The following is a 25183-nucleotide window of genomic DNA, read 5'->3' on the forward strand; positions in this document are numbered from 1 at the left end:
TATTATGTGTTAATGTGTCACTGATACAGAGTATGGAATGTGATTTTGATAGATGCTGTAGTTACATATAGTACATTTCTGTTTACTTAATAAATTGATTGAGGATTGCTAATATATCTTTATGTGGTTATTTAATAGGCATACTCTTAGTGGCCTTGCCTTTTTTACATCTTTATCTTTCCATAACTCCTCTTAGACCACTAAATTAAAAAAAAGATACCTTACATTTTACCCTCTGCTGCATAAGTATAACTACCTCTCCGGGGATGTCACTAGAAAGCGCCACAGAGATCTAAAGTTCAGGATTAGAATATGAGAATTGACCCTTCTATGTAGAAAGTGCAATATCTTCCCCTTCTTTTGTGGATTGTTACTGGTATGGCTTTTCTCCATTCATTTAAATACATTTGGGTTACGGTACCTAAGATCCCACATTTGCCATAAGTAAGAATATGTATGTGAATGGTTATTAAATGGCTTTGAGATTTTCTCAACCCTCCAGAGCAATATAGGATCTCACCCATTCTAAGCAAGCTGTACAAAAGAGATCTTAGGGTGTTCTTTTCTTAACTATTTGTCGGATGGCTCCAATTTTTAGGGAATGTTGACACTCGTGTCCAACTGCATAGACCGTTTGAATGTCTACAACAGCGTTGTGCACTTTGGAGAGTGTGCTGGTCCAGCCGCCGGAGAAGCCTGGAAAGACATTCTCAACTTGCTTTATGAGCTGTTGGGTAAGCTCTAACACAAAGCTCGTATGCAATTCTTTGCAGTGATTAATAGCTATGTCCAGCTGCCTTGACTTGTTTTTTAACCTTTGACTTACTGAGTTTGCACAATTCCCATTGATTTTAATGGTTGTACACTCCTAACTGTTTAGCTCAACTGTAATAGTTCATAAATTCAGTGACCTGACACAAATTACAACCTTGATTTCTTCTATATGACAAACAGTGTTTGTCATTTTTCTGATAAGAGAACAAACAAACGAAATTATTCATCTGAAAACTGTTTTCAATTTTTCTTTGTATAGAAATTAATGCAGAACCTAAACCCTGAATGTGAATGTCATTTCATCTCCACTCCTTACCCTCAGCATGTGTCCTTCATAGGCTTATTTGCACTCATTTCACTTAGAAGTCCTATTAGTGTTCCAACCGTATCGTGTCCTTCCTTCATCCAGTCTGGCCCCGCTTCCTCTTCCTTCACACCTGCTCCTGTATACTGTTAAGTGGATTCAGAATGGCCCTCTCTTCTTTATTTATGCCTGTCTGCTGCTCTGCTAGTCCATACAAATCTGTGATTATTCAAGTTCTCTGCTTGTCTGGGTTTTGCACTTTTATGTCTGATTGTTTGGTTGTCTGTGTCTACTTTTGCTTGTCCTCCATCACTCCTAATACAGATGCACTCTTTCCTTAACTCATGCAGCGGCATTAATCAGAGGAAACAGGAACAACTGCACTCAGTTTTCCAATAACTTGGACTGGCTTGTTAGCAAGCTGGAGAGACTAGAGTCTTCTTCTGGTGAGCGCATTGTCATTGTAGATATTTGAACGCTGCATTATGAAACAATCTGAATGAAATATATTAAACTTTGTCTTGAGAAGTATTCACTGTAAGGGTGCCTGGAAAATATAATATTCGGTCACCTCTGTTGTCAACTAATTAATGAATATCGTTAGGCATTCTGGAAGTTCTACACTGTATTCTAATTGAGAGCCCAGAGGCTCTTAACATGATCCAGAAAGGGCACATCAAGTCTATCATATCGTTGCTTTACAAACATGGACGCAACCATAAGGTGGGTAGCCCATGCATAAAATACCAGTGGACATATCATAAGAGTTACTCTGCTATTATTTATGATACTCATTCTCCCTCTTTCTCTCTGGCCCCTTTCTCCCCTTTGGCTTTAGATTCTCGATGTACTTTGCTCATTGTGTGTGTGTAATGGTGTCGCTGTGCGAACCAATCAAAACCTCATTTGTGATCACTTGCTGCCCAAGAGAGACCTGCTGTTACAAACTCAGCTGGTCAATGACGTCCAAAGGTTAGAAACCTTCTAGTTTTACATTTCAAAATTAAAGCAAAGTCCAGCAAGCAAGTGATGTGGCAGTAGTTACTTTTACAATTGGAATGGTACTTAGGAGATTCCCATCCAAGACTAAAAACATATTGAATGCATTAGTATCTTAGGAACTATCAATGTGCCAAACTGTTATGGCTGAAGCCCTTGTTTGTGGAATCACCCTCTTTGAATAACTTGTTCGTTATCCCTTTCACTACTAAATCACATTTCTGGATTTAGTGTGGGTGTCCTCATGTGCTCATAAAAAACAGTGTGAGCTTTTAAAATAAATGCACTGCATATTTTACATTTTACTTTAACTTCACGAATATCAGAAGGGCCAGTCAAAGCTTGTAAATGGGCCATATGTGGCCCGTATACTTTTCCTAGATCTGATAGTGTGTAAGATGGCATTTTGACGCCTCAATTTATGGCATATTTAATGTCTTTCATCCCCTATGCTTGTGTGTGTAAAAGACTGAACTGCCGTGAGATATGTACAATGTACAAAACCAAATAAAGAATTAAAGGAATTGCCTCTAAAAGGAGACATTAGTTTAGCGCAGGAGAAAAAGAAATAATGCAAATGACTGTGGAATATTTACATCTTTCTTCCATTGCTAGTATGAGACCAAACATCTTCCTTGGGGTGAGCGAAGGTTCAGCACAGTATAAGAAGTGGTACTACGAGCTCATGATTGACCAGGTGGACCACTTTGTGACCAGTGAACCCTCTCACCTGCGAGTGGGCTGGGCCAGCACCAAGGGCTACGCACCTTACCCTGGAGGGGGTGAGGGCTGGGGTGGAAATGGTGTGGGAGATGACCTCTATTCCTATGGTTTTGATGGACTGCTCCTCTGGTCAGGTGAGAGGATTACTGTGTGTATTTGTGTGTGGGTTTGTCTGACACACCTGTTGCATAGAAGAGTCGCATAGAATAGTCTAGTCAAGTCCCATACCCTAGCAAGCATGCCATCAGTATCCCAGACGAGTGCATTCGATTGTTTCCTAGGTCGCATCCCCAGAGTGGTTGCATCTCTCAACCAGCACATCCTGACCTCAGAAGATGTAGTGAGCTGCTGCCTTGACCTTGGAGCACCCAGCATCTCTTTCCGCATCAATGGACAGCCCGTTCAGGGAATGTTTGAAAATTTCAACACAGATGGTCTCTTCTTTCCTGTTGTCAGCTTTTCTGCCGGCGTCAAGTGAGTTTTCATATTCCCCACAATTGTACATGATGAACACAAACTCAATGAGATGTGACAGACAGGCATACACTCCACTCACATAAAATGCTGCTTATTGAAATCCTTCTAATCCATCTCCTCACAACAAATGTATTTTCACAAAACTTGAATTGGAGACCAATGAAATTGACTGTAGTTGTCTCTGTTGCTGTGGGGACCACAAATAGTGTGATCGGCTTGCACAAATGCAATTTCAAGCTCATGCAGTTTTTCAAAAGGATGTAGAGCTTTTTACAATCCCAATTTAAGTATCTGAAGCCTCCAAATATTAAAGGTTTTCTTTGTTTTCAGCTTGGTTTAGCAGGGTTGGAAGTATTACTCAAAGAAAACCACAGACCATCTTCATTTGTCATTCGCAAACATTAAACACGCTTGATCAATTTTGTTAAATAAGATCACTACCAGGAATGTTTACTTTTGTCTTGCTTTTTTTTATCCAACACACGGCTTTATCTCTTGCTCCTTAAAGAACTGTAATTTGACATGAGCACATTTGAAGTCAAATTTATAGTTTATTTACATAATCCAATGAATATGTACCACAGTGGAGGCGAATCTGAAAATTAAAACCTAGAATCTTTGGTGATGAGGTTGGTTTTCATGTTCCTCAATGTTCCACTAAAATTAAAATACAACATCATATGCACAGGATAATCAATTGTGATGAATCAAAGCAGAAAGATTAGCTGACCATGATTTTCTAACTGCCTTCATGATTTCCAGATGCACCATTTTATTTGAGATGAAATGGTTCCAAATGAGCTTGTTGCCCCACTGAACAGGGTTCAGAATTCTGCCATTGGTGAATGTGCACATTTTCATGCTTCAATAATTGAGGGCAGCAGCCATAAATGACTCATTTGCGTCATCACTTCTACGTCACCATACAACTCCAATCTTTATTTTGGGCTGTCTCGGGGGAGCTTCTTGAGATTGACGAGTGAGATCTTCTTTCTAATACACTTGAGTTAAATTTGTCCCTCTTAAAGCTCACACTGACCCACTAAAGTAGTTGATGTCACAGGAAGGTGAATTTCCTCTGCATCCAGTCTTGCATGACAACCTTTTCAAAGGAATATATTTTTTGATGTGATCAGGGTAAGGTTCCTGTTGGGTGGTCGTCATGGTGACTTTAAATTCCTGCCACCATCAAGTTACGCCCCTTGTTATGAGGCCCTGCTGCCAAAAGAGAAGTTGAGGGTAGAGCCAGTTAAGGAGTACAAAAGGGATGTGGACGGTGTCCGAGACCTGCTTGGCACCACCCTCATCTTGTCTCAAGCCTCTTATATTCCAACACCAGTGGAAACCAGCCAGGTAATACAGTAAGAAGATTAATGTATTTTAATTGTGAGAAAATTGTATTTGAGAACATGTAGGATAGAAAAAAATGGCCAACTCTGGTTGTATCCTCAGGTGGTTATGCCCCCTCATTTGGAGAAAGTCCGGGACACGCTAGCAGAGAACATTCATGAACTGTGGGGCATGAATAAAATTGAACTGGGCTGGTCCTATGGAAAGGTGAGACCATTCCCTTTTGCCATATACTGGGAACACCATTAAGAAAAAAGAAAAAAAACTAATCCATGCAATTTACCATGTTTTGGAAAAGTAACATTTGAATTACGTATTTTCATGTTAAAGTGGTAAGAACCTTTAGTATTCAGTTGATCACAAAAGCCTGTTCGTCATCTTGCTTTTTCTCTCATAATTTGCGGTTCACTTCAAAAAGAGGGTAAGTGGAAAGTAAAATTACATTTTTCTTGCTTAGTGCTTTTCATGTCATGTGAACCTTTCTTCCAGTTTTAAAACAATCATACTGTCCTTGTTTCAATGTACACTCAGTCACAAATGGCTGTTGTTCACCCAAGGGCACAACAGGATTTCTGATTTTGGCACAGTGATAAACCAAGACAATAACTTAGCGGTGCTTTTTTTTTTTTTTAAATCGGTGGCATTTCTTTATCTTGTTTATTGAAGAACATCAGTGAGTATTTTAATGGATTGTCTAAGCACCATAGAACAATCTTAAAATGTAAATACATAAAGTGCTGTATTGATTCATTGCTGAGATTAGACTTTTTTGCATCCAAGTGGTTATTACTTATTACATACTATACTATTCATTGTGATGCTATATATTGAGCCTAAATTCGATGGTGGTGTTCAGTTCAGAGTGTCGTGGCATATTGAAGTGCCCTAATGTCTGTGAAATAAATCTTTTTCCATTATGATGTAGCTCTCTTGGTTTATTGCACAATAAGTACAATAAAAGGAGAAACAAAATTCTAAAAGCAAAAATATATACCGTACCTGTTTTGCCCTAGTATGAAGAAATACAGACTTAAATGCCTGTGTTTAATATGTGTATATTTTAAAAGTATGAACATCCTCCCTCTATTATTACTACAGTATTTTATTTTATGACAACAGGTAAAAACTAGTATTTGGAAAGTCTTATAGTAATAGCCAGCTACCTCACTGATGTGAAGAACTGCTGGTAAAGTGACATCTTATTAATTTGATGAACTATTTTAAGAGCTGGTGGGTGTTCATTACATACACACAGAAACACAACTACATATCAGTGCATGCTTTCTTGGTAAACATCAACCATTGCCCTGCTGCATTGCCAATGGGATATTTTGGCATAAAGAGTAGCCTCATAAGATGCAATACATCTCTCGCTTGGTATTTTCAGTCATACAGCGAGAAGATGTGTTCCTTTGTTCTTCTTTCATAACATGTTCACATAAGCAGCTGTGGTTGACACATTTCTCTTGACTTGTCAGCCCACAGCAACAAGACGTAAAGTCCTCTGTTTGGGTTGTGGCTGGAGAATCAATTAACATCATGTACATGTTGTTTTTGGCTTTAGATCAGGGATGATAATAAACGGCACCATCCTTGTCTGGTGGATTTCTCCAAGCTGCCCGAGACTGAAAAGAACTACAACCTGCAGATGTCGACAGAAACCTTAAAGTATGTCAACCACTATGGTATAATAATGTCAAATCTTAGAGCTGTCATTAAAATATATATTTCACTTCCAGCACATACAGCTCTTTCTTCAGTTCTTAAATATTTGGTCAAATAACTTGGACATAAAATAAATACACAAAATATACAGTATAAAACTGTGTTGAAGGTGAAGTGCAAAAAAATCTGTTGAAATAGACATTTTTGTATTGTATAGATTAATACATTTTGTCAATGTATTTTTACTTTAATGTACGATTCTGTTTTCCATGTTAATTTAGGAGAGTTTGAGACATTATGAATTTCCTATTTGCATTGTTGCATGTCAAAACAAGGTTTGCTCTTCTATCATTCACCATCGCTCAACATTTTAATTGCCTTCTAAAAGTTCACCAGAGACATAGTAATTCAAGTACTTTACATACATACTCTTTAAATGGTGCACAGAATGCCAGAGTCCGCTGTAATTGATATTTGTGTTGTCTGAGCCACTTCATTGTGCTTTCTACATGCCCCCTGTCAAAAGGTGTGAGGACAATTTCACACTTTGTGCAGTCCTCTGGGTATTCCCTTGAATTTTCTCGTGGCATATATGCATAGTTGCATTAGCTCACCTCACTAAGTGGTTACTGTTTGTGCATGTACAGTATGGTTGATGCAAAGGTGATGTGATGCTTGTGATGAAACAAAATTAGTATTTTGTTTTACCTTCTTAGAACACTGCTAGCACTGGGATGTCGAGTAGTTCACGTCAGTTCAAATGCTGATGAATCACTTAAGAAGATTAAACTCCCAAAGAAGTAAGTCATTTTCCCACAGCTCTTTTGGTGCTCTATACTTTCACTTATTTTTTTAAATGAATAGTTTACAAATAATGACCTTTCTCTGTTGTAGCTTTATGATGTCTAGCGGTTACAAACCAGCCCCTCTGGACCTTTCTGACATGAAACTGACACCAGGTCAAGAGTTGCTAGTGGAAAAACTGGCAGAGAATGCACACAATGTGTGGGCTAAAGACCGCATCAAGCAGGGTTGGACTTATGGTATTCAGCAGGTAAGGCTTTATTTTATTTCTATAGTATATCAAAGTGGGGGCGTAGCAATATATATCCAATATTAACGATTATACAAAATAATCAGGATTAACAACATACAGTCGTACCTCTACTTACAAAATGATTACGAATATGTACTTCTTTCTCTATTCTTACAGGATTTGAAAAGTAAGCGTAATCCTCGCCTTGTCCCTTACTCCCTATTGGATGAGCGCACCAAGAAATCAATCCGGGACAGCCTACGGGAAGCCATTCGTACTCTACTTGGTTATGGGTACAACGTGGAACCATCTGATCAAGAAGGCGGTGTGTTTCAAAACATGGGAACTTATAAGAGGACAAAGGAATTGAGGAGCCCAACATCCATTTTCACATCCAATTGGTGTAATGGACAAAGGCCCCCCAATTACTTTTGTCCATACAGTGGATATTACCTAAATAACTTATTCTACAGTAATTCATCTTTTCTCATTATGTCACATTCTCTTTCAGGACAAGTGATCGAACGTCTCAGCATCGACAAAATCCGATTTTTCAGAGTTGAACGGACATATGCAGTCAAGACTGGGAAGTGGTACTTTGAATTTGAGGTTGTCACTGGAGGAGACATGAGAGTTGGTTGGGCAAGACCTGGGTGTAAGCCAGATGTGGAGCTTGGCACGGATGAGTTGGCTTTTGTCTTTGACGGATACAGGGTACCTTTTCATTCCTCTGTTTCTTAAAAATTCAAAAAACACTACTATATGAGTACCATCAGATTTCAGTTGAGCAAATTCTTTTTTGTAATGATATATTGTGTGAGATATTTTCACTGTACTGTTATAATTATTTTTCTAATAATACTATTTTTTGCATGATTTGGCCTTGTCTTGAATTCTCCACAGGGCCACTGCCTGAACATGGGCGGCCGTTTGTTTGGGCGCTGCTGGCATAGTGGCGACGTGGTGGGCTGCATGATCAACATGGAAGACAAATCCATGATCTTCACTCTCAATGGAGAGATACTCATCACCACCAAAGGCTCTGAGCTTTGCTTCACTGACTTTGAAATGGAGGATGGTGAGAAAGTGTTCATTCATTGAATTGTGAATTTGTGGACACTGCTCTACTTCAGTGATTGTAAAACTGAAATTGGGGTTGCATAGCTCAACTGGTAGAGTAGAAGTTCCCCAACATAGACCCCTTAAAAGATGGGCAACATAAGCATGTGGAAGCATCTTTGAGCAAAAACAGAACACCCTTTTCTTGCCGCTGCCATGTCATCAGTGGTGCATGAGAAGAAAATGCCAAAGTGCTTAGAATGGTTGGCAAGTGCTATAGAAACAATAGGCTAAACATGCTCAGTGTATGTAGCATGACCTGCTCTGGCCCATAAATGTCATTAGAGGTGAACCATAAGAGGATTTGCATTTAAAGACATTACCTAAATTAACCTTTATTAAATGCTTTGCTTGCTCCACAGGGTTCATTCCTGTATGCAGTCTGGGCTTAGCCCAGGTGGGTCGGATGAATCTTGGCAAAGATGCCAACACCTTTAAGTATTACACCATGTGCGGCCTTCAAGAGGGATTTGAACCCTTTGCTGTCAACATGAACAGAGAGCTAACCATGTGGTTCAGCAAGCGTCTGCCAACGTTTGTCAACGTGCCAAAAGACCACAGTCATATCACAGTATGAGCAAAAACTAAAATACCTCTCAAAACAGTCGCAACCGTTGGAGAGACGAGACTATTGATATTTTTCAGGTGACAAGGATTGATGGGACTGTCGACAGCCCCCCGTGTCTGAAGGTTACGCACAAGACATTTGGCACACAAAACAACAACACAGACATGGTGTTTTGTCGTCTCAGTATGCCTGTGGAGTTTCACTCCTTCAAAGCCAGTCCTGTTATTGACATGAATGGAGTGCACGATGACGATACACTTAAAGTCAAACAAAGGTAACCAGCCTTTCATCGTGTTCCTTGAAAAAAAAGACTACGCAATAAAAATAAACATCGGAGAAGGTAGCGATATGAACTTGGCATTAAACTATTAGTCTTCCAAGATCTTCCTTAAAAGTGCCTCTGGATATATACCTGTATATATTGTATGGATCATGGTATTGAAGTGAAATTGCAATTAAACTCACTGAAACTGTGAACAATTGACCTTGAAAAAAACGGCCTCAAAGATATTTTAAGGCCTTTACATGAAATAATGGAGGGTTTAAAACACAACACCATATATCCATGTAAAACATAATCAACTAGAGCTTATTTTGTAAATGCGCTTGATAAACTTAAATGTGGTTGTTGACAGATTTCCACTGCGATCCGTGCGTCACAGTGATGAAAGTAGACGAGTGGACTACAGCAGCATCACAGTCGTAATGAAGCATTATTGATCAACATTCTAAGTAAATCCATTTGTTACAACATTTACATCCTTTATCTTTTCCTTACAGTACTACCACTGTGTGAGGGTTTTTGCTGGTCAAGACCCAGCATGCATTTGGGTCGGCTGGGTTACCCCCGACTACCATTATTACAGCAACAACTTTGCCCTCAGCAAGACCAGAACAGTGACTGTGACCTTGGGTGATGAGCGAGGTCGGGTCCACGAAAGGTGAGCGTGTGGAATGAAATGTGTCACCCCTTCAAATTTACTTTGTCAGATAAACCAATGACGTGCCTTCTGTTAGCGTCAAGAGGAGTAACTGCTACATGGTTTGGGGTGGCGACTTTACCAACGCTACTCATGGCTCAAGTCGTAGCAATGTTGACTTGGAAATTGGTTGTCTCAGTGACCTCGCCACTGGCCTGGTGACATTCACTGTCAATGGCAAGGAGGTAGCCACATCCTACCAGGTAACCAATGTGTTTGATGTAGAAGATAGCATACCTACTGAATGGCTGAAATCTAACGTAGAATAATCTACAGTAGATGATGCAATACCAAAAAAATAACACGATGATTCTGAGCGCTTGTGCAATTGTTCAACCAGCCATCTTATAGAAGTTAGAATTGGCGACCTTGTCGGCGATTTACTTCCTGCCTTTGCATATTTTCCTAACATATTCATGACATTATCATTGTTGAATTTCAAACAGTTGACATCTTTACTGTTCAGCTTTGAGAACACTTTTGAAGGGTTTAATCTTCTTATATTCAGTGGCGTCACTCAGCGCTGAGTCATCTCCAACCAGTTTGTTATAGATGCATTACACATACACGCAAACGCAAGTGGTGACAATTTATGATGCCACATTAAGCTGCTTTGCACAAGTCGTCCATTGATACAGTAAGCAATTTTCGTGGAGCTACTTTGGCTACATTTTTTTCCTCTTTTCCCAGATGGAGCCAAACTCCAAGCTTTTCCCTGCAGTGTTTGTGCAACCCACCAGCCCCAACTTATTTCAGTTTGAACTTGCTAAAATAAAGGTACACTTTTTGACAAATTGTGCATTGACATATTAATGATTGAATGGTTCTATTGATTTCTGTGACCAGCACACAGTGCAAACCACCGTATTCCATATTAATGTTCTCCTGACCGATCGCCAAACAAATAAAAAAATACAGTATGCCATGAAGGGGTATGGAACAAAATAATATTTCCGTAACACAACTGTTAAACCCTTAATGGCAAAAAACTCTAGACTTTTGTAAACTTTAGCAGTTGATAGTAACAATGCTTAATGGTAGATCCTGATTACTCTCGCTTGCGTTTTCCCGCGCACATAGACCGTAAACTGCTCAGTCTTAACTATTTCAGACAGGCCCCTATTTAGCATTTATTATCTTTGCAAGATAACAACAGCAAGATAGCACTTAAGCATTTGCATGTTGAGATAGGGTAGATTTACAGGTGTAGTTACTGAAATTACTACATCAAAACATTCATTCAGAAGGTTAAAATTGATTTTTATCTCAAAGTTTGTAATGCTGATGATCACTCCATGCAAGGAGAATCTCTAACTGGCTTAATGTGATGCCCCCCTGTCCAGAACACCATGCCATTGTCATCAGCCATTTTTAAAAGTGAACATAAGAATCCGGTGCCTCAGTGTCCACCTCGCCTTGATGTCCAGACGATCAATGCAGTGTTGTGGAGCCGTATGCCAAACACCTTCCTCAAAGTAGAAACAGCGAGGGTCAGTGAGAGACATGGATGGTCCGTCCAGTGTGTGGAACCTCTGCAGATGATGGCAGTTCACATACCTGAAGAAAACAGGTATACTTAATTTTGCTGATTTTCTCTAAAAATCCCACCTGACTTCCGGTACTAGACAGATGACATCCTGAATTGGTGGCCAGCCAATCGCAGGGCATGAGGACTGGGACAACCATTCCTCACACTCATACCAAGGCAGGTGGGAGGAAAGTACCCAGAATACCTGGAGAAAACCCATGCAAGTCTGGGGAGAACATGCAAACTTCACACAGTGAGAACCCACCTGGGATCGAACTCTGTGATTGTTAGCATGAAGTCTCTCTCATTGTGCCTTGCAATTGGCTTGTGACTAACCCAGGGTATCCCCCGCCTACTGCCCAAAGTTGGCTGGGAATGGCTCCAGCATACAGCATACTGTATTAACAACAACAGACTTTATTTGGGAACATCTGAAATATAAGTGTGTTCATGTTGATTATCTTCCACATTATTGGTTATTTAAGAAAAACAATATCTGTGAGGTTTAAAATTTAGTACATTTCTTTATTACTCTGCACATTACTTTTTTAATGTAAATAATAAACAAAGGTCTGAGACTATTTTCAGCTATTGTTATCACTTGCTCTTATTTTGATGCTTTTAATGTTTACGGATTGTTCTTTAAATCATAAGATAATATTTACATTCCTATGTCCAAAAATAAGTAGTGCTGATGCTTTTACGAAAAACTGTTTCAAGCAATTATTGAAAAAAACAAAAAAACTATTGACATATTTTTAATCAAACAATCAAGCCAAACAAAGAGTTTAATTTGTTGTTTTTTTTCCCTCCCTGGAACTGTTTATGATTTCTTACATACCTGTTGTATCTATTTGAAGGTGTGTTGACATCATGGAATTGTCTGAGCAGCAGGACATGAGGGAGTTTCACTACCATACATTGAAGCTCTATTGTGCCCTCTGCGCTCTGGGAAACACCCGAGTGGCCCACGCCCTCTGCAGTCATCTGGACCAATCTCAGCTCTTATACACCATTGACAACCAATATCTGTCTGGCATGTTGCGAGAGGGCTTTTACAATCTTCTCATCAGCATCCACCTGGAGACCGCAAAAGGTGCTCGACTTATGATGAAAGATGAGTTTATCATCCCGGTCACGTCGGAGACACGTTCAATACGTCTTTTCTCCAACGCTTCGAAGAAACACTCACCACCAGGGGTGGGCCTGAGTACGTCGCTTAAAGCCCGCCTCAACTTTTCACCTCCCTGTTTCATCAACACCAAACGGGAGCATCATCTGTACAGTCCTCAGATTCCACTGGATGCATTAAAAGAAAAATCTATTTCAATGTTGACCGAGGCGGTCCAAGGTGGCGGCCACTATATTCGTGATCCGGTAGGAGGAGGTGTAGAGTACCAGTTCGTGCCGATCTTGAAGCTCATCAGCACATTGCTGACCATGGGCGGGCTCGGCAGTGAGGACGTTCACAAGATCTTACTCCTCATTGACCCAAATGTATTTAGGGTGACACATGAGGAAGGATCTATCAATACGACTGACAAAGAAGGACTCACGGGTCCCGAAGAGAAGGCAGTGGAAGCAGGAGAGGAAGAGGGATGCAAAGAGGCCAAACAAGCAATGAAAGGACTTCTAGAAAAAAGGCTGCCCGAACCTGTAAAACGTCAGGTGATGAAATGCCGTTTTAAGCAGTTTGTTTATGTAAACTATAAGGATACCCGTCCATTACATCAAAAGGAATGAATATGTAGTCAAATTTTCTGAAACTAGAACGTAATATGGTATAATACAACATTTCCAAAGCACTGACGACCTTTGTCTACTTCACAGATGTGTGAGCTGTTGCACTACTTCTGCGACTGTGAGCTCAAACACCGCATCGAAGCCATTGTGTCCTTTTCTGACAACTTTGTCTCCAAGCTGCAGTACAACCAAAAGTTCAGATACAACGAGCTAATGCTCGCCCTCAATATGTCTGCCGCTGTAACGGCCAAGAAGACCAAGGAGTTCCGCTCACCTCCACAGGAACAGGTGTGCTCACTAAAATCTGTCACTGCAGGGCACTGTACACGCCATTGTTTTAATGAAGTATACTATTGTTAATTCATTTTTTGTCAACATTCTGGGTGATTATTAATTTTGTTCTCTCACTTAGCTTAATTTGTGTTGCAAAATACAAGTCTGACTAATTATGATGCATTGCTATTCCATTCTACTTGTGCCACAATATTAAAAATAGATATTAGGCAGATTTAACTTTGTGAAAGCAGAATTTTTCCTTCTGCATTGCTCTCTTATGTTGCTTGTATGTGACATTTAGTGGCATTGTGTCAAATCTAATTTCAACAACATGCTTCCTATATATGCAAAATGCATGATTTGACAATTTTTTTAATAGATATTTGCTTTCATAATATCAGATACGTATATAATAGATTGCCGAGGATTGGCTGGCAATCAGTTCAGGGTGTACCCTGTATCCTGCTCATATTTAGTTGGGATCTGCTCCAGCAACCCCACAACCCTCGTGAGAATAAACAGTGCGGAAGATGAATGAATTAAAAATACATTGCAAAACACAAGTGCACACATTCGTTTTCATATCACTATCCACAGACAGTCTGCACCCTATTTGGCTTGCCACTTGCATAAAATATGAGCGACATTTTGCATAACTCATGTCATTTTCCACATGCATGATTAATTTAGTTTCCAAGATTTTTGCATTGGTACATTTTTTTAAAAAGCTCACACATCCTCATGGATGTAATTGTTCTTGCTCCAAATTAAGTCATTTCCATCAATTTGAATCCATGCGATTTTTAAGGCAAACACAGCTTTAATTATACAGTAAGAAAACAAACACACACACAGATACAGCTCACATGCACTCAACCAAGAAGACACAGGCACACATCCCCAGCTCCCTTGAGGGTCACAGCTGGATACAGACTATTATGCTGTAATGACTTGTCATGGTCTCTCCTACATTCAGTGAAAGCTTAATTAAACACTTGATTTTCTTGATATTATTGTAATAATTATTATTCACCATTCTACACAACCTGAGAATGAACCTAAAATGTATTTTTATTTTAGATAAACATGCTCTTGACCTTCAGCACTGGCGATGACTGTCCGTGTCCATCAGATATCCAGGGAGAGCTTTTCGAATTTCACAATCAGCTGCAGTTACACTGTGGTGAGCTGTCGACTACTCTAGAAAAATATGATTCCTAGGAAATGGTGTGAATGCAAGCTGTGGCAAAAGTAGACTGTGCGCAAGGAATGAAAAAATACACCCAATTACACAAAAAACACTACCACTAACTGTGGTTTTTAACCATTCTGGACCACAAGTTTTTTCTTATATCTGCAGTCTTGGTTTCAGCACAGGTCTAGTTCAGTGACCCAATAATATGCAAACTTCTTCACAGAAAGAGTAATTGAGATGTGAAGTTCAACCAATCTTATGGCAATTTTCTTTAATAATCCAAACACATTGACCATGTCATAATTCTTAAATGGAGTGAGGCAATACATTTAAGAATTACCCATGCAAAACTGATGCTCCTGGGCACCCCTTTACATAGATTGATGATGAGAAAAATGTCTCTCACTCTTCCACTCTCTCTCTCACTCTCTCTCGGTCACTCTCTCTCTCTCTTGGTCACTCTCGCTCTCAGGGATCTATATCCCTGAGAGCGAGAGTGGCCAGAGAGAGAGAGAGAGTGACCGAGAGAGAGAAAGTGAGAGAGAGAGTGGAAGAGTGAGAGAGACAGGGAGAGAGAGGTAGAGTAAGAGAGAGAGATTACTGCAATAGATTTATCAAATATTATGTTTGTCTTGTTTCTCTCTGCATTTTTAGGAATCCCAATGGAGGAATACGACGACGAGCAAGATACGTCAATTAAAGGCCGCCTTTTAACTCTTGTGAATAAAATCAAAGGACAAGCTCATAAAACTGAGCAACCGCTGGAGAAGGAACAAGCTGCGCCATGTGGGTATATATTATTTATAGGAGTTTTTAAGTGTATACAGTATATTAGTTCCTGGTTATCTGTAGGACTGGCTCTCATCGCCAATTAACTGCTGGCATGGTGCAGTACAGCAAACATAAAACAGTTTGGCCCTTGGCTTTTCCAGTAAATCCATGGCTGTACCAATCAATACCTTTTTAGACAACATTTAATTCATCAACTCACCAATTAATGGCAACACATGATAATATACTCCACCAACTTGGAGAAAACAAAGTGGATTGCTAAAACTATGTATACTGAAAAAGTCCAATACATTTTTTAAACATGTGCAAAATGAATAATACAATAACGTACAGTCATAATAAGACTTTGCAATTTACCAAAATTACTTTTGATCAGTCAAATCTTGATATTAAGTATTAAAAAAGGGATACATTTTTTTCTCCAAAAAAGTAAATAAAAACTTCAAAAATAATAATATTAGAAAAAAACATTAGCTTTATGCGTGGAAAACTCCTGAACTACCTCCTGTGAGAGGCTGTGGCTTCCTTTTTCAATTTGTTTTCAATTTCATTATGCTAATGGGTGCTTCCAAGTGAAGAGCATCATTCAACCGTTCTTGGGGATAAAAAAAACAAAGCACTTGTGATAAAATCAAATCCTTCACCTGATTAAAGCAATACACATGCTGCGAGACTGCTCCACCAAATGTGCTGGTGCAGCACCTTCACAGCACACTCTTCACACTTTCTGGGTAAATGCAGAACAAATGGAGTTTCATTTTTTTGCATTTAACTTGTTATTATCATGATAGAAATATACAATTACATATCATTATTTTTGAAAATGTAAATAACTTTAGATTCAAAGGCACTGTACACGTTTAAAGCAATTAAATTTGTTGCAGAACCTTAATATCAAGCAGAACAAATATGGATCTCCATATTAGACATCTGGAAACACTTAATATAATTTGCAAGAAAACACAAATTTATTATCCGGAATTGTCTTCCTGCATCATGATCAGGGACTATTGACTCTAGTATCGAGGTAACTAAAGTCAAGGAAGGGTTTGCGCGGAGCAGTGGATATTTGTTTGTAAAACAGTGTAAAGAGGTCTATTACATAAGGGCTGATTGAATAAACCACTGGTTTATAGTGGCAGCTGCAATTCCGAAATGTCTACTTCAGCAGCATCTGGTGCCTTGAGAGTGAGCGAAGGGCAGCAGAATAACTGAGGGAGAATTGAATTGCTGTAGGCAATGCTGTGTTCTTGAATTCCATTATCTCTGTACAAAGTTCACCATTAGATTCAAAAGTGCGTTGGTAAGCTTCTTTTGATGCTCAGTTAGGAAGTATTATACATATCAATATACACATTTCTGATTGACTTCAGGTCATTAAAAACTGTTTCAGGGCTGGGGGAAAGGCTCTCAAAATACTGTCATGTAATTGCAGCTCACTTTAGAAAATCAATATTTCTTAACATGCATGTTTGCTGATGCCTCTTAGGTATCATTCATATGAAAAGAAGTGAGACACCCCATCTTTCATAAATTGCCGTTTTAACATGAGACTGCACTTTTTCTGTTCTACAAAATCCATTTCAACACAGAGCCACAATATTGCACTGTATGCAACTTGCTCATTGTAAATGTTGTTTTCAATCGCCACAGAATAGAGTAGACAGCATTGCTGACATTGTGAAATTGTCTTTGTTTATAGCCGTCATAGGTAGGAGAAGTTCCACACTCATGATTTAGAATAAACTTAAAAGATTTTCTTTTACAATTATTTGTATCTAGGTTAAGTGTGACACTCTGGTGTATCACATGCCAAGATTTTTAAGTCCTTGGAAACATTGGTAGACAGTGGTCAAACAAAAATATTGATCTATTTGAGCCCAGATTAGAAATTCTAATTCCTTGCGGTGCCATATTCACTTTTGATTGTCGGTTTTTGGTGGTTTGATTGTATAAAAACTACATTGTAGCAAGTGTTATTTTTCAGTGTTGTTCAGGGCAAAATATCTACACATCAGCATGGGCTCACTTTTGTGAAGCAGTGTTTGTTAACTTTTGTTTTGGGTCTTTTATTGTCGTTAAGTTTAGTTATGTTAAGTTAATAGCAAGCAATATTTCACATGTATAAGTATTATTTACGGCATGCCCCTGATAGCTTCCCCCGTATAATGTATACAACAGTTTGCATACTTTTCTTGCAGCCAACTTGAAGGAATTGATCTCACAGACCATGGTCAGTTGGGCTCAGGAATGTCACATCCAAGATCCGGAGCTGGTGCGGAAAATGTTCAGCTTGCTGAGGAGGCAGTACGACAGCATCGGTGAACTGCTCAGAGCCATGAGGAAGACTTATACCATCAGCGCTGCTTCAGTCCAGGATACCATCAAGCTCTTGGCTTCTCTGGGCCAAATTAGATCGCTGCTATCCGTTCGAATGGGGAAAGAAGAGGAGAAGCTCATGATTGATGGACTAGGGTGGGTAAAATTTGGCCCTGCTTTATCAGCATATACTTCTTTAATTCACATTTCATATGATATTTTTTCCTCTCCAGTGACATCATGAACAATAAGGTTTTCTATCAGCATCCCAACCTCATGAGAATTCTGGGCATGCATGAAACTGTCATGGAGGTCATGGTCAATGTGCTCGGAGGGGACAAATCACAGGTTTGGCAACTCGTTTGCCCATTGGAGGTCCAAACAGATCTGACTGCATGAGCACCTAAGAAATAATTATGCTTGCTTCTCTGCACTTTGGCTGTTTTTATTTCTTTTGGATCATTAATTAAGAGGCAATGGGTGAAATTTTTCTTGGCAAGAGGAAGTAATTACTCACCTAGTGACATTAAGATGTCTAGTGTCATTTCTGTTCATTATAAATAAATACTGTATGTGCAAGGAATAAACCCATTTTAGTATATAGTCAATTATGCTATGTCTTAAGCTATGAAGTACACATGCACAAAAACAGAGTCATCTCAGAAATTGCTTTTATACATCACCTATACATATAGTACAGCAATATGATAGATAGTTAGCAAGATATAATGTATTCATTGTTGTTAATCTATTGTACTGTGATGTAAAACTGCCATTGTCTCACTCATATGAAGTTGTTAAATCAGTAAACAAAACAACTCATGTTTTGCACAACGTTCTGGCAAACAACTGTTGTATATATATTTTTATTTGGACAAAATACACACGCATACACTCTTCAATGGTATTTTTATTTTTCACCTTATAGGAAATAGCCTTCCCCAAGATGGTGGCTAGTTGTTGTCGCTTTCTGTGCTACTTTTGCCGAATTAGTCGTCAGAACCAGAAAGCAATGTTTGACCACCTAAGTTACCTGTTGGAAAATAGCAGTGTGGGTTTAGGTAGGTGACATTTGAAAGTTTCAATTTGATAAATTAACTTAAATTAAATTTTATTTTAAATTTTTTGTTTTTATTTTATTCTTTATTTGCATCCCTCCACATTCAGTCTATGGTCTGTTGTTACAGCGTCACCAGCTATGAGGGGTTCCACTCCTCTTGATGTGGCTGCTTCCTCACTTATGGATAACAATGGTTTGGCTCTTGCACTGGAGGAACCTGATCTGGACAAGGTAAAAAAGTATTTGGAAATTCATTCAATTGTGAGATACAAGGACATTTCTCCTCAAAATTCAAATGCATGACATAAGGGCTACATTTACAATAGTTGCCTTTTGAGCAATAGGCGACCATATTAATATGGCATTTAGTAGATAGACATGAGTTTCACGTGTAGACTGTATATGTTATTGAATTACCTTTTCTTTCTACATACACAGGTGGTGACCTACTTAGCTGGTTGTGGTCTCCAGAGTTGCCCAATGCTTCTTGCTAAAGGTTATCCAGATATTGGCTGGAACCCCATTGAGGGAGAACGTTACCTCTCTTTCTTGCGCTTTGCCGTCTTTGTCAATGGTATGAACACTGTTTAAATTACTCTGCCTTTTTGATTAATATTCTATTAAACATGACTCAGTAAGTCAATTGCGAGCAAATTTTGAAAAGGCTTTTTTTCAGTCCCTATTGGGAGACTGCCTCAGGTTCAATTTAAATTGAGCATGATTGTTTGGAAAGACAGCAATGTTTGTATTGGATTTGATTAGTGTAACATTGTCTGCTGAACATATATTATATATACATACATATATACGTACTACTTGCATTTGTAGGTGAGAGTGTGGAGGAGAATTCAAGTGTCGTTGTTAAGCTTCTCATTCGTCGTCCTGAGTGTTTTGGACCTGCCCTGAGAGGCGAGGGAGGAAATGGACTTCTGGCGGCCATGAAGGAAGCAATCAAAATCTCAGAGACGCCGGCTTTGGATCTGCCGGGTTCTGTGCAGGGAGTCAGCTGTGACGGGTAAGCCCTATATGAGCAGGAAAAGCTTAACGAATCAATACAGATGTTTTTGCCAGAAGGTTATTTGTTTTTGCTTAAATATTTTTTTTAATTAATCGAAACATTAAAATGAATGATCTTTTGTTTTTGTTTTTGTTTTTATCACCTCCAACCTACAGTTCCACTGATGATGACGATGAAGAGGAAGTTGTTCACATGGGCAATGCCATCATGTCCTTCTACTCAGCACTGATTGACCTGTTGGGACGTTGTGCACCAGAGATGCATGTGCGTGTGCTACAAGTCCTATTTTTCCCATTTCTTTTTTTCTTTCCTTAAGATGATTTTTTGCATTCAAATCATTCCTACTCTTTTTTTCAGCTCATCAACAAAGGGAAGGGCGAAGCTCTTCGTATCCGTGCCATTTTACGATCCCTGGTGCCTACTGAGGACCTGGTGGGAATCATCAGCATACCACTCAAGACACCTATCGTTAATAAAGGTATGGGGGTCACTTCACAGCTGGTCGCTCACCGATATTGCAATCTACAGGATATTTTACAATTTACCGCAGGGAGCTAATTATAGGACCCTATTTAGGGCCAAAAATGCATTCATACATATACACACCACATGTTCACTGGTTGTCAAATGTCAAGTTTACCATTCTAATGACAAAGTAAATTATATTAACAGTATTAATTATATTTGCATATTACAACAGAGTACTCGTATGTGAATTGATACAAAAGCTTGAACATTTAGAGCAGTGTGGAAGGTTATTGATTTCATTTTACAGCTCATGCCTTTTTAATCAGCCAAGCGCTTTTTTGTGCACTCCCACAGCTCTGAGTAAGCCAGATCACTTGTACACTGAGCTGTCTTGCCCTATTGATTGATCTGCATACGCACGGCAAGACGTGCCTCTTATGCAGCCGTGAGCTCTGTCAGCAGACTAGCAGAGGAGACATAAATGCCTCTTGCTGAATAAACAAATGGGCATTTATGACCAAAAAATGACTTTTTCAATCAATCATCAGATATGTTAGTTAACTTTGAGTCTGTATTATTTTTCTCACCAAGACATTTTAAACATGTTTTTTGGCTACAACTTGTCTGACTTGTTTGGTGAAGGTATTTTTTTCCAGGCTTCTGTCGTATGAAAGGCAAATCTTCCCTTTGTGGAAAATCTGGAATATATTTTAGAAAAGCTAAAATAAATTCCAAATTTTACAAACCAATTGTATAAATATTTATTGCTATAAATATGTAGTGAAAGCTTTAAATCTCATTATACTTGTATAATGACAATTTAAAAAAACATTCAATTATCAGTATTCTCTTTTCTTTGGCCTGTTGTCTATTGATATTGACTTGCTTCAGCCTTTTTCTTTCTTTTTCTTTTTACAGCGCTGAACTTTTTTAATTAGTCCAGTCCAAATAACTATAATGCTTTCTATTTAAAACATTTTAACTTCTTGTAATGCTTTGTTCTTGCATTACTTTTGTTCTCGTGAAGTACGTGGAAAAACAGGTTTTAGAAATTTTAAGTCCAAAAGGACACATACTTTATGATTTGCTTTGTGCCTTTCAGATTGTTCAGTGACGGAACCTGATATGTCAGCATGTTTTTGTCCGGACCACAAGGCCCCCATGGTGCTGTTTCTAGACCGAGTGTATGGTATTGAGGACCAGTGCTTTTTGCTTCACCTTCTTGAAGTTGGCTTCCTCCCTGACCTGGGAACAGCAAATTCTCTAGATACAGTAGGTAGAATCATTTACGATCATTGTGTGAACCTAAGAAGTCTATTCACTCTTAGATTTTTTTTTTTTTTGAATCTCAATTGTTCAATGCATTATTCAACAAAAGTTATTGATGGGGTTGTTTGTCTCACTGCGCCCTGCTAATTGGCAGACAACCAATTCAGGATCTACCCCTCCAACTGCCCATAGTTAGCTAATGAATTAATGAACGATTGAGGGGGATGCATTCTAATTGCATTCTTTAAATTTAACCATCTCAGCCAAAAGCAATGGAATGTACTTTTCATCACGCCAGTCAATTGTCATAATGACATCTTTACATCTTTTGTCAGTTCATTGTTTCACATCAACTTTAAATCAACGTCAGTCCTTGGTGAAGTACGTTATTTTTATTTTAGTTTTCTGCAGACCTGGCAGCTGACGTGACAACAAAAAGGACCGTTACTGAACTCATTAAGCTATTAGCTCTAACTGGTTTCGCCATTAACACAATGCTTTTCACATCAATAGATTCTCAATGCTAATTACTAGATCTCAGCTCATCCATTCCTGTCACTGTGATATTGGCCTGCCAGTTTTAGCACAGCGTGCTATTTCCTTATTTGCTATTGTTCATCGATTCACGAGCTCACTAAATGCAATTTTCCCTGACTTCACGCAGGAGGGTCTGTGCACCACCGAAACAGCGTTGGCCATGAACCGTTACATTGGGTCAGCCATGCTCCCCCTCCTCACACGCTGCGCACCCCTCTTTGCCGGCACAGAACATCATGCCACGCTCATCGATTCCACCTTGCACACAATCTACCGCCTCTCCAAGGGCCGCTCCCTCACCAAGGCACAGAGAGACGCCATAGAGGAGTGCCTGCTGGCTGTCTGCAAGTGAGGAAAGCACACGAAGCACATTTATCTGCGTCAACAGGGATTGAGATTAACTATAAATCGGATCTGGCTTGTCAGTGATGGTGGTTAAACGCAGGTCCGGGAGGGTGCTCTTATCTCATTCTCGCCTTTTTCTGCAGGCACCTTCGCCCCGCTATGCTGCAGCAGCTTCTGCACCGCCTCGTTTTTGATGTACCTCTGCTGAGTGAATACTGCAAGATGCCTCTCAGGGTGGCCAACATATTCTTGACTTTTTAAAAATGCATTTATTTTTTAAATGTGCGACCTGATGGTGTAGAGGTTCACTCGCCTGACTTCTGTGTACCCTATGGCTGACTGGCAACCAGTATAGGGCGTAGCCTGCTTTTTTCCAAAGGCAGCTGGGTTAGGCTCCAGCAACCCTTACGAGGATGCGCGGTATGGAAGCTGAATGAGTGAATTTATTTTTATGAAATCTCCGAGCACACTTACTCTTTGTGCCTAACCTACATCCCTCAGATTCATGCCTCATTGTCCGACATTTTCCTCTCTTTGAACATGGTCTGCAACAGTCTTATAGTGTGTTGTACAAAAAGATCACTACTACATTCAAGTTCAGTACTGCATGGAAAAGTATAAAGGTGGGCAGCAAAGAGAGTAAGAATGTGTGAGAAATAGATAAGACTTTGACATCACAGCTGCTTATCCACTTGCGTCATGGTGCAAGTAAAAAAAGGAATAAAACGTGACTGGTTTGTTAAATCTGCAAGACATTTACATAGGCACTTTCAGAATCACAGGCATGGGATTTGGATGCATTTATGTCTCGCAATGAACTGACATTTTATCCATGTTTCTTTGTCCTCCAGCTGCTAACCAACCACTATGAGCAGAACTGGAAATATTACTGCCTTCCATCAGGCTGGGGAAGCTATGGAACAGCTTCTGAGGATGAACTCCAGCTTACCAAGAAGATCTTCTGGGGAGTGTTCGATTCTTTGTCTCAGAGGGTGAGTCTTCGCGGCCATCTGTAGTACATTTAGGGGTGTACGCCGAGTCAATAAAGCAACAACAAAACTCTAAAAAGGCTTAAACAATTGTCCCTTGCGAAATAATTCTTGTGATGAACACTTGAAAAAATGAGCTTGTACTGATTCAACAGCAAACATTCATGCTCCATACATACCATACACACTACATGCAGACTTTCCTTTGAGGAGTTTCCATGTTTCTCCTTTGCTTATGTAGGATTTCTCTTTGTTTCTCAGGTCCTCCCACATTCATATATGTACATGATGCTAGGTTCACTTAAGACTCTAAATAACTACTCGGCAAGGCTCCAGTTTGATTTTAGTTTCCTGCTGCTTCCGTTTTAATGTAATGTGTAATAGGTCAAATGAAAAAGGCCGCCTGGTCAATAAGATAAGAGAAAGGCAAATCGCTGCCATGCCTTGCAGTGATACTCTATTACCCTCAATGCTTATACATTGAGACAAGGATGAAGTTATATGAAATGGAATCATTAGCAAAAGCTTGACTAATGTGTAAAAGTAATAAAGGACAATCTGTGATCTGAGGAACTGAGGGAAATGAGAAAAAAGCATAAATTAACAACATCAATCTTAGCAAAGACATAAATGTTGATACACAAAAGGAATACATTCTACAGTAATTACATTTCATCTGATTTTTTTGTCTTTTAGTTTTCAATATATTTTTTAATCAATGGGGTTCTTATACAGTATCTTTATTTGTCATTTAATTCCAGTGTCAAATACTGGACACGTAAGTTTTATATCAGCAACAAGCAATCTAAACACAATGGAGCAAAAACATTGGTTAGGTAGGCTTTAGACGAGTCTGTATTTGAGACGCAGATATATTTTAAAAAGACATTTGTGCTTGGTGAAATGTCTTCAGCAAGACATTTTCAATTATTTAGAGTTTGATTGTTCACTTAATGAACAAACGTGTTCAGAAGACATCTTGGCATTCATACATTAAGATACGTAATGCCAAATCCTGGACTCAGCACATTTGTCTAAATGCATGCTCATGAAAAGAGTCTGTGTAGAAGGCTGGCCTAAAAACATCAATATTAAAATGGATGATATTGATCCAAAGCCCTAAGCGTGCTTGTACTTCTGCACTTCAGATAATTCATCGTTAACATCTCTTCCACAGGCTTTCTCTTTGTCTGACCATTATTTCATGCCCCTCCCAACTTCAATGACAATGCTTTCCCAATTAGGCCAATTTATTTTTTATCTTTTGTACAGAAATATGATCCAGAGTTGTTCAAGATGGCAATGCCTTGCCTCAGTGCCATAGCGGGAGCTTTGCCGCCGGACTATGTGGATGCTTTCATTGGTAGAACAGTGGACAAGCCAGTTTCTGTAAATACTCAAGGCAACCTCGAACCCAAACCGATCACAACTGCCAAGTGAGCCGCATTGAAGCTGTGCATTTTAACTCTTGTTGACTAATTGTGTTATGAAAAGGAATTTAACTACATTCCCCTGTTAGTTATTAAAATAGTATTTTCTTAATTTTTTACAGCATTTCCCTCCCGGAGAAACTGGAGCATTTTGTTAACAAGTATGCGGAACATTCTCATGAGAAATGGTCAGCAGAGATGGTATGGCTAAAGCAACTT

At 39.2% G+C, this 25183-nt stretch overlaps 1 protein-coding gene across 1 annotated transcript in view; it reads left to right on the plus strand.

Moving 5' to 3' along the window:
• The window catches only part of LOC144090169 (ryanodine receptor 3-like), a 77125-nt gene that overhangs the window by 28444 nt on the left and 23498 nt on the right, over nt 1-25183 (plus strand). Inside the window, exons 17-55 of the mRNA XM_077621496.1 lie at nt 599-734; nt 1429-1524; nt 1683-1801; nt 1917-2050; nt 2693-2934; nt 3082-3274; nt 4414-4630; nt 4730-4834; nt 6192-6295; nt 7009-7092; nt 7187-7346; nt 7506-7653; nt 7840-8042; nt 8232-8406; nt 8810-9018; nt 9093-9289; nt 9651-9717; nt 9796-9956; nt 10033-10198; nt 10686-10772; nt 11339-11565; nt 12384-13191; nt 13354-13554; nt 14623-14725; nt 15392-15523; nt 17731-18004; nt 18082-18196; nt 18777-18909; nt 19036-19139; nt 19347-19482; nt 19737-19923; nt 20082-20190; nt 20284-20404; nt 21497-21666; nt 22328-22548; nt 22689-22779; nt 23397-23537; nt 24807-24970; nt 25087-25165. Of these exons, the coding sequence (XP_077477622.1) occupies nt 599-734; nt 1429-1524; nt 1683-1801; nt 1917-2050; nt 2693-2934; nt 3082-3274; nt 4414-4630; nt 4730-4834; nt 6192-6295; nt 7009-7092; nt 7187-7346; nt 7506-7653; nt 7840-8042; nt 8232-8406; nt 8810-9018; nt 9093-9289; nt 9651-9717; nt 9796-9956; nt 10033-10198; nt 10686-10772; nt 11339-11565; nt 12384-13191; nt 13354-13554; nt 14623-14725; nt 15392-15523; nt 17731-18004; nt 18082-18196; nt 18777-18909; nt 19036-19139; nt 19347-19482; nt 19737-19923; nt 20082-20190; nt 20284-20404; nt 21497-21666; nt 22328-22548; nt 22689-22779; nt 23397-23537; nt 24807-24970; nt 25087-25165 (6519 nt within the window). The remainder of the gene's footprint in view (nt 1-598; nt 735-1428; nt 1525-1682; nt 1802-1916; nt 2051-2692; nt 2935-3081; nt 3275-4413; nt 4631-4729; nt 4835-6191; nt 6296-7008; nt 7093-7186; nt 7347-7505; nt 7654-7839; nt 8043-8231; nt 8407-8809; nt 9019-9092; nt 9290-9650; nt 9718-9795; nt 9957-10032; nt 10199-10685; nt 10773-11338; nt 11566-12383; nt 13192-13353; nt 13555-14622; nt 14726-15391; nt 15524-17730; nt 18005-18081; nt 18197-18776; nt 18910-19035; nt 19140-19346; nt 19483-19736; nt 19924-20081; nt 20191-20283; nt 20405-21496; nt 21667-22327; nt 22549-22688; nt 22780-23396; nt 23538-24806; nt 24971-25086; nt 25166-25183) is intronic.

Source organism: Stigmatopora argus, chromosome 15 (assembly GCF_051989625.1).
Source record: "Stigmatopora argus isolate UIUO_Sarg chromosome 15, RoL_Sarg_1.0, whole genome shotgun sequence".
Taxonomy (NCBI): domain Eukaryota; kingdom Metazoa; phylum Chordata; class Actinopteri; order Syngnathiformes; family Syngnathidae; genus Stigmatopora; species Stigmatopora argus.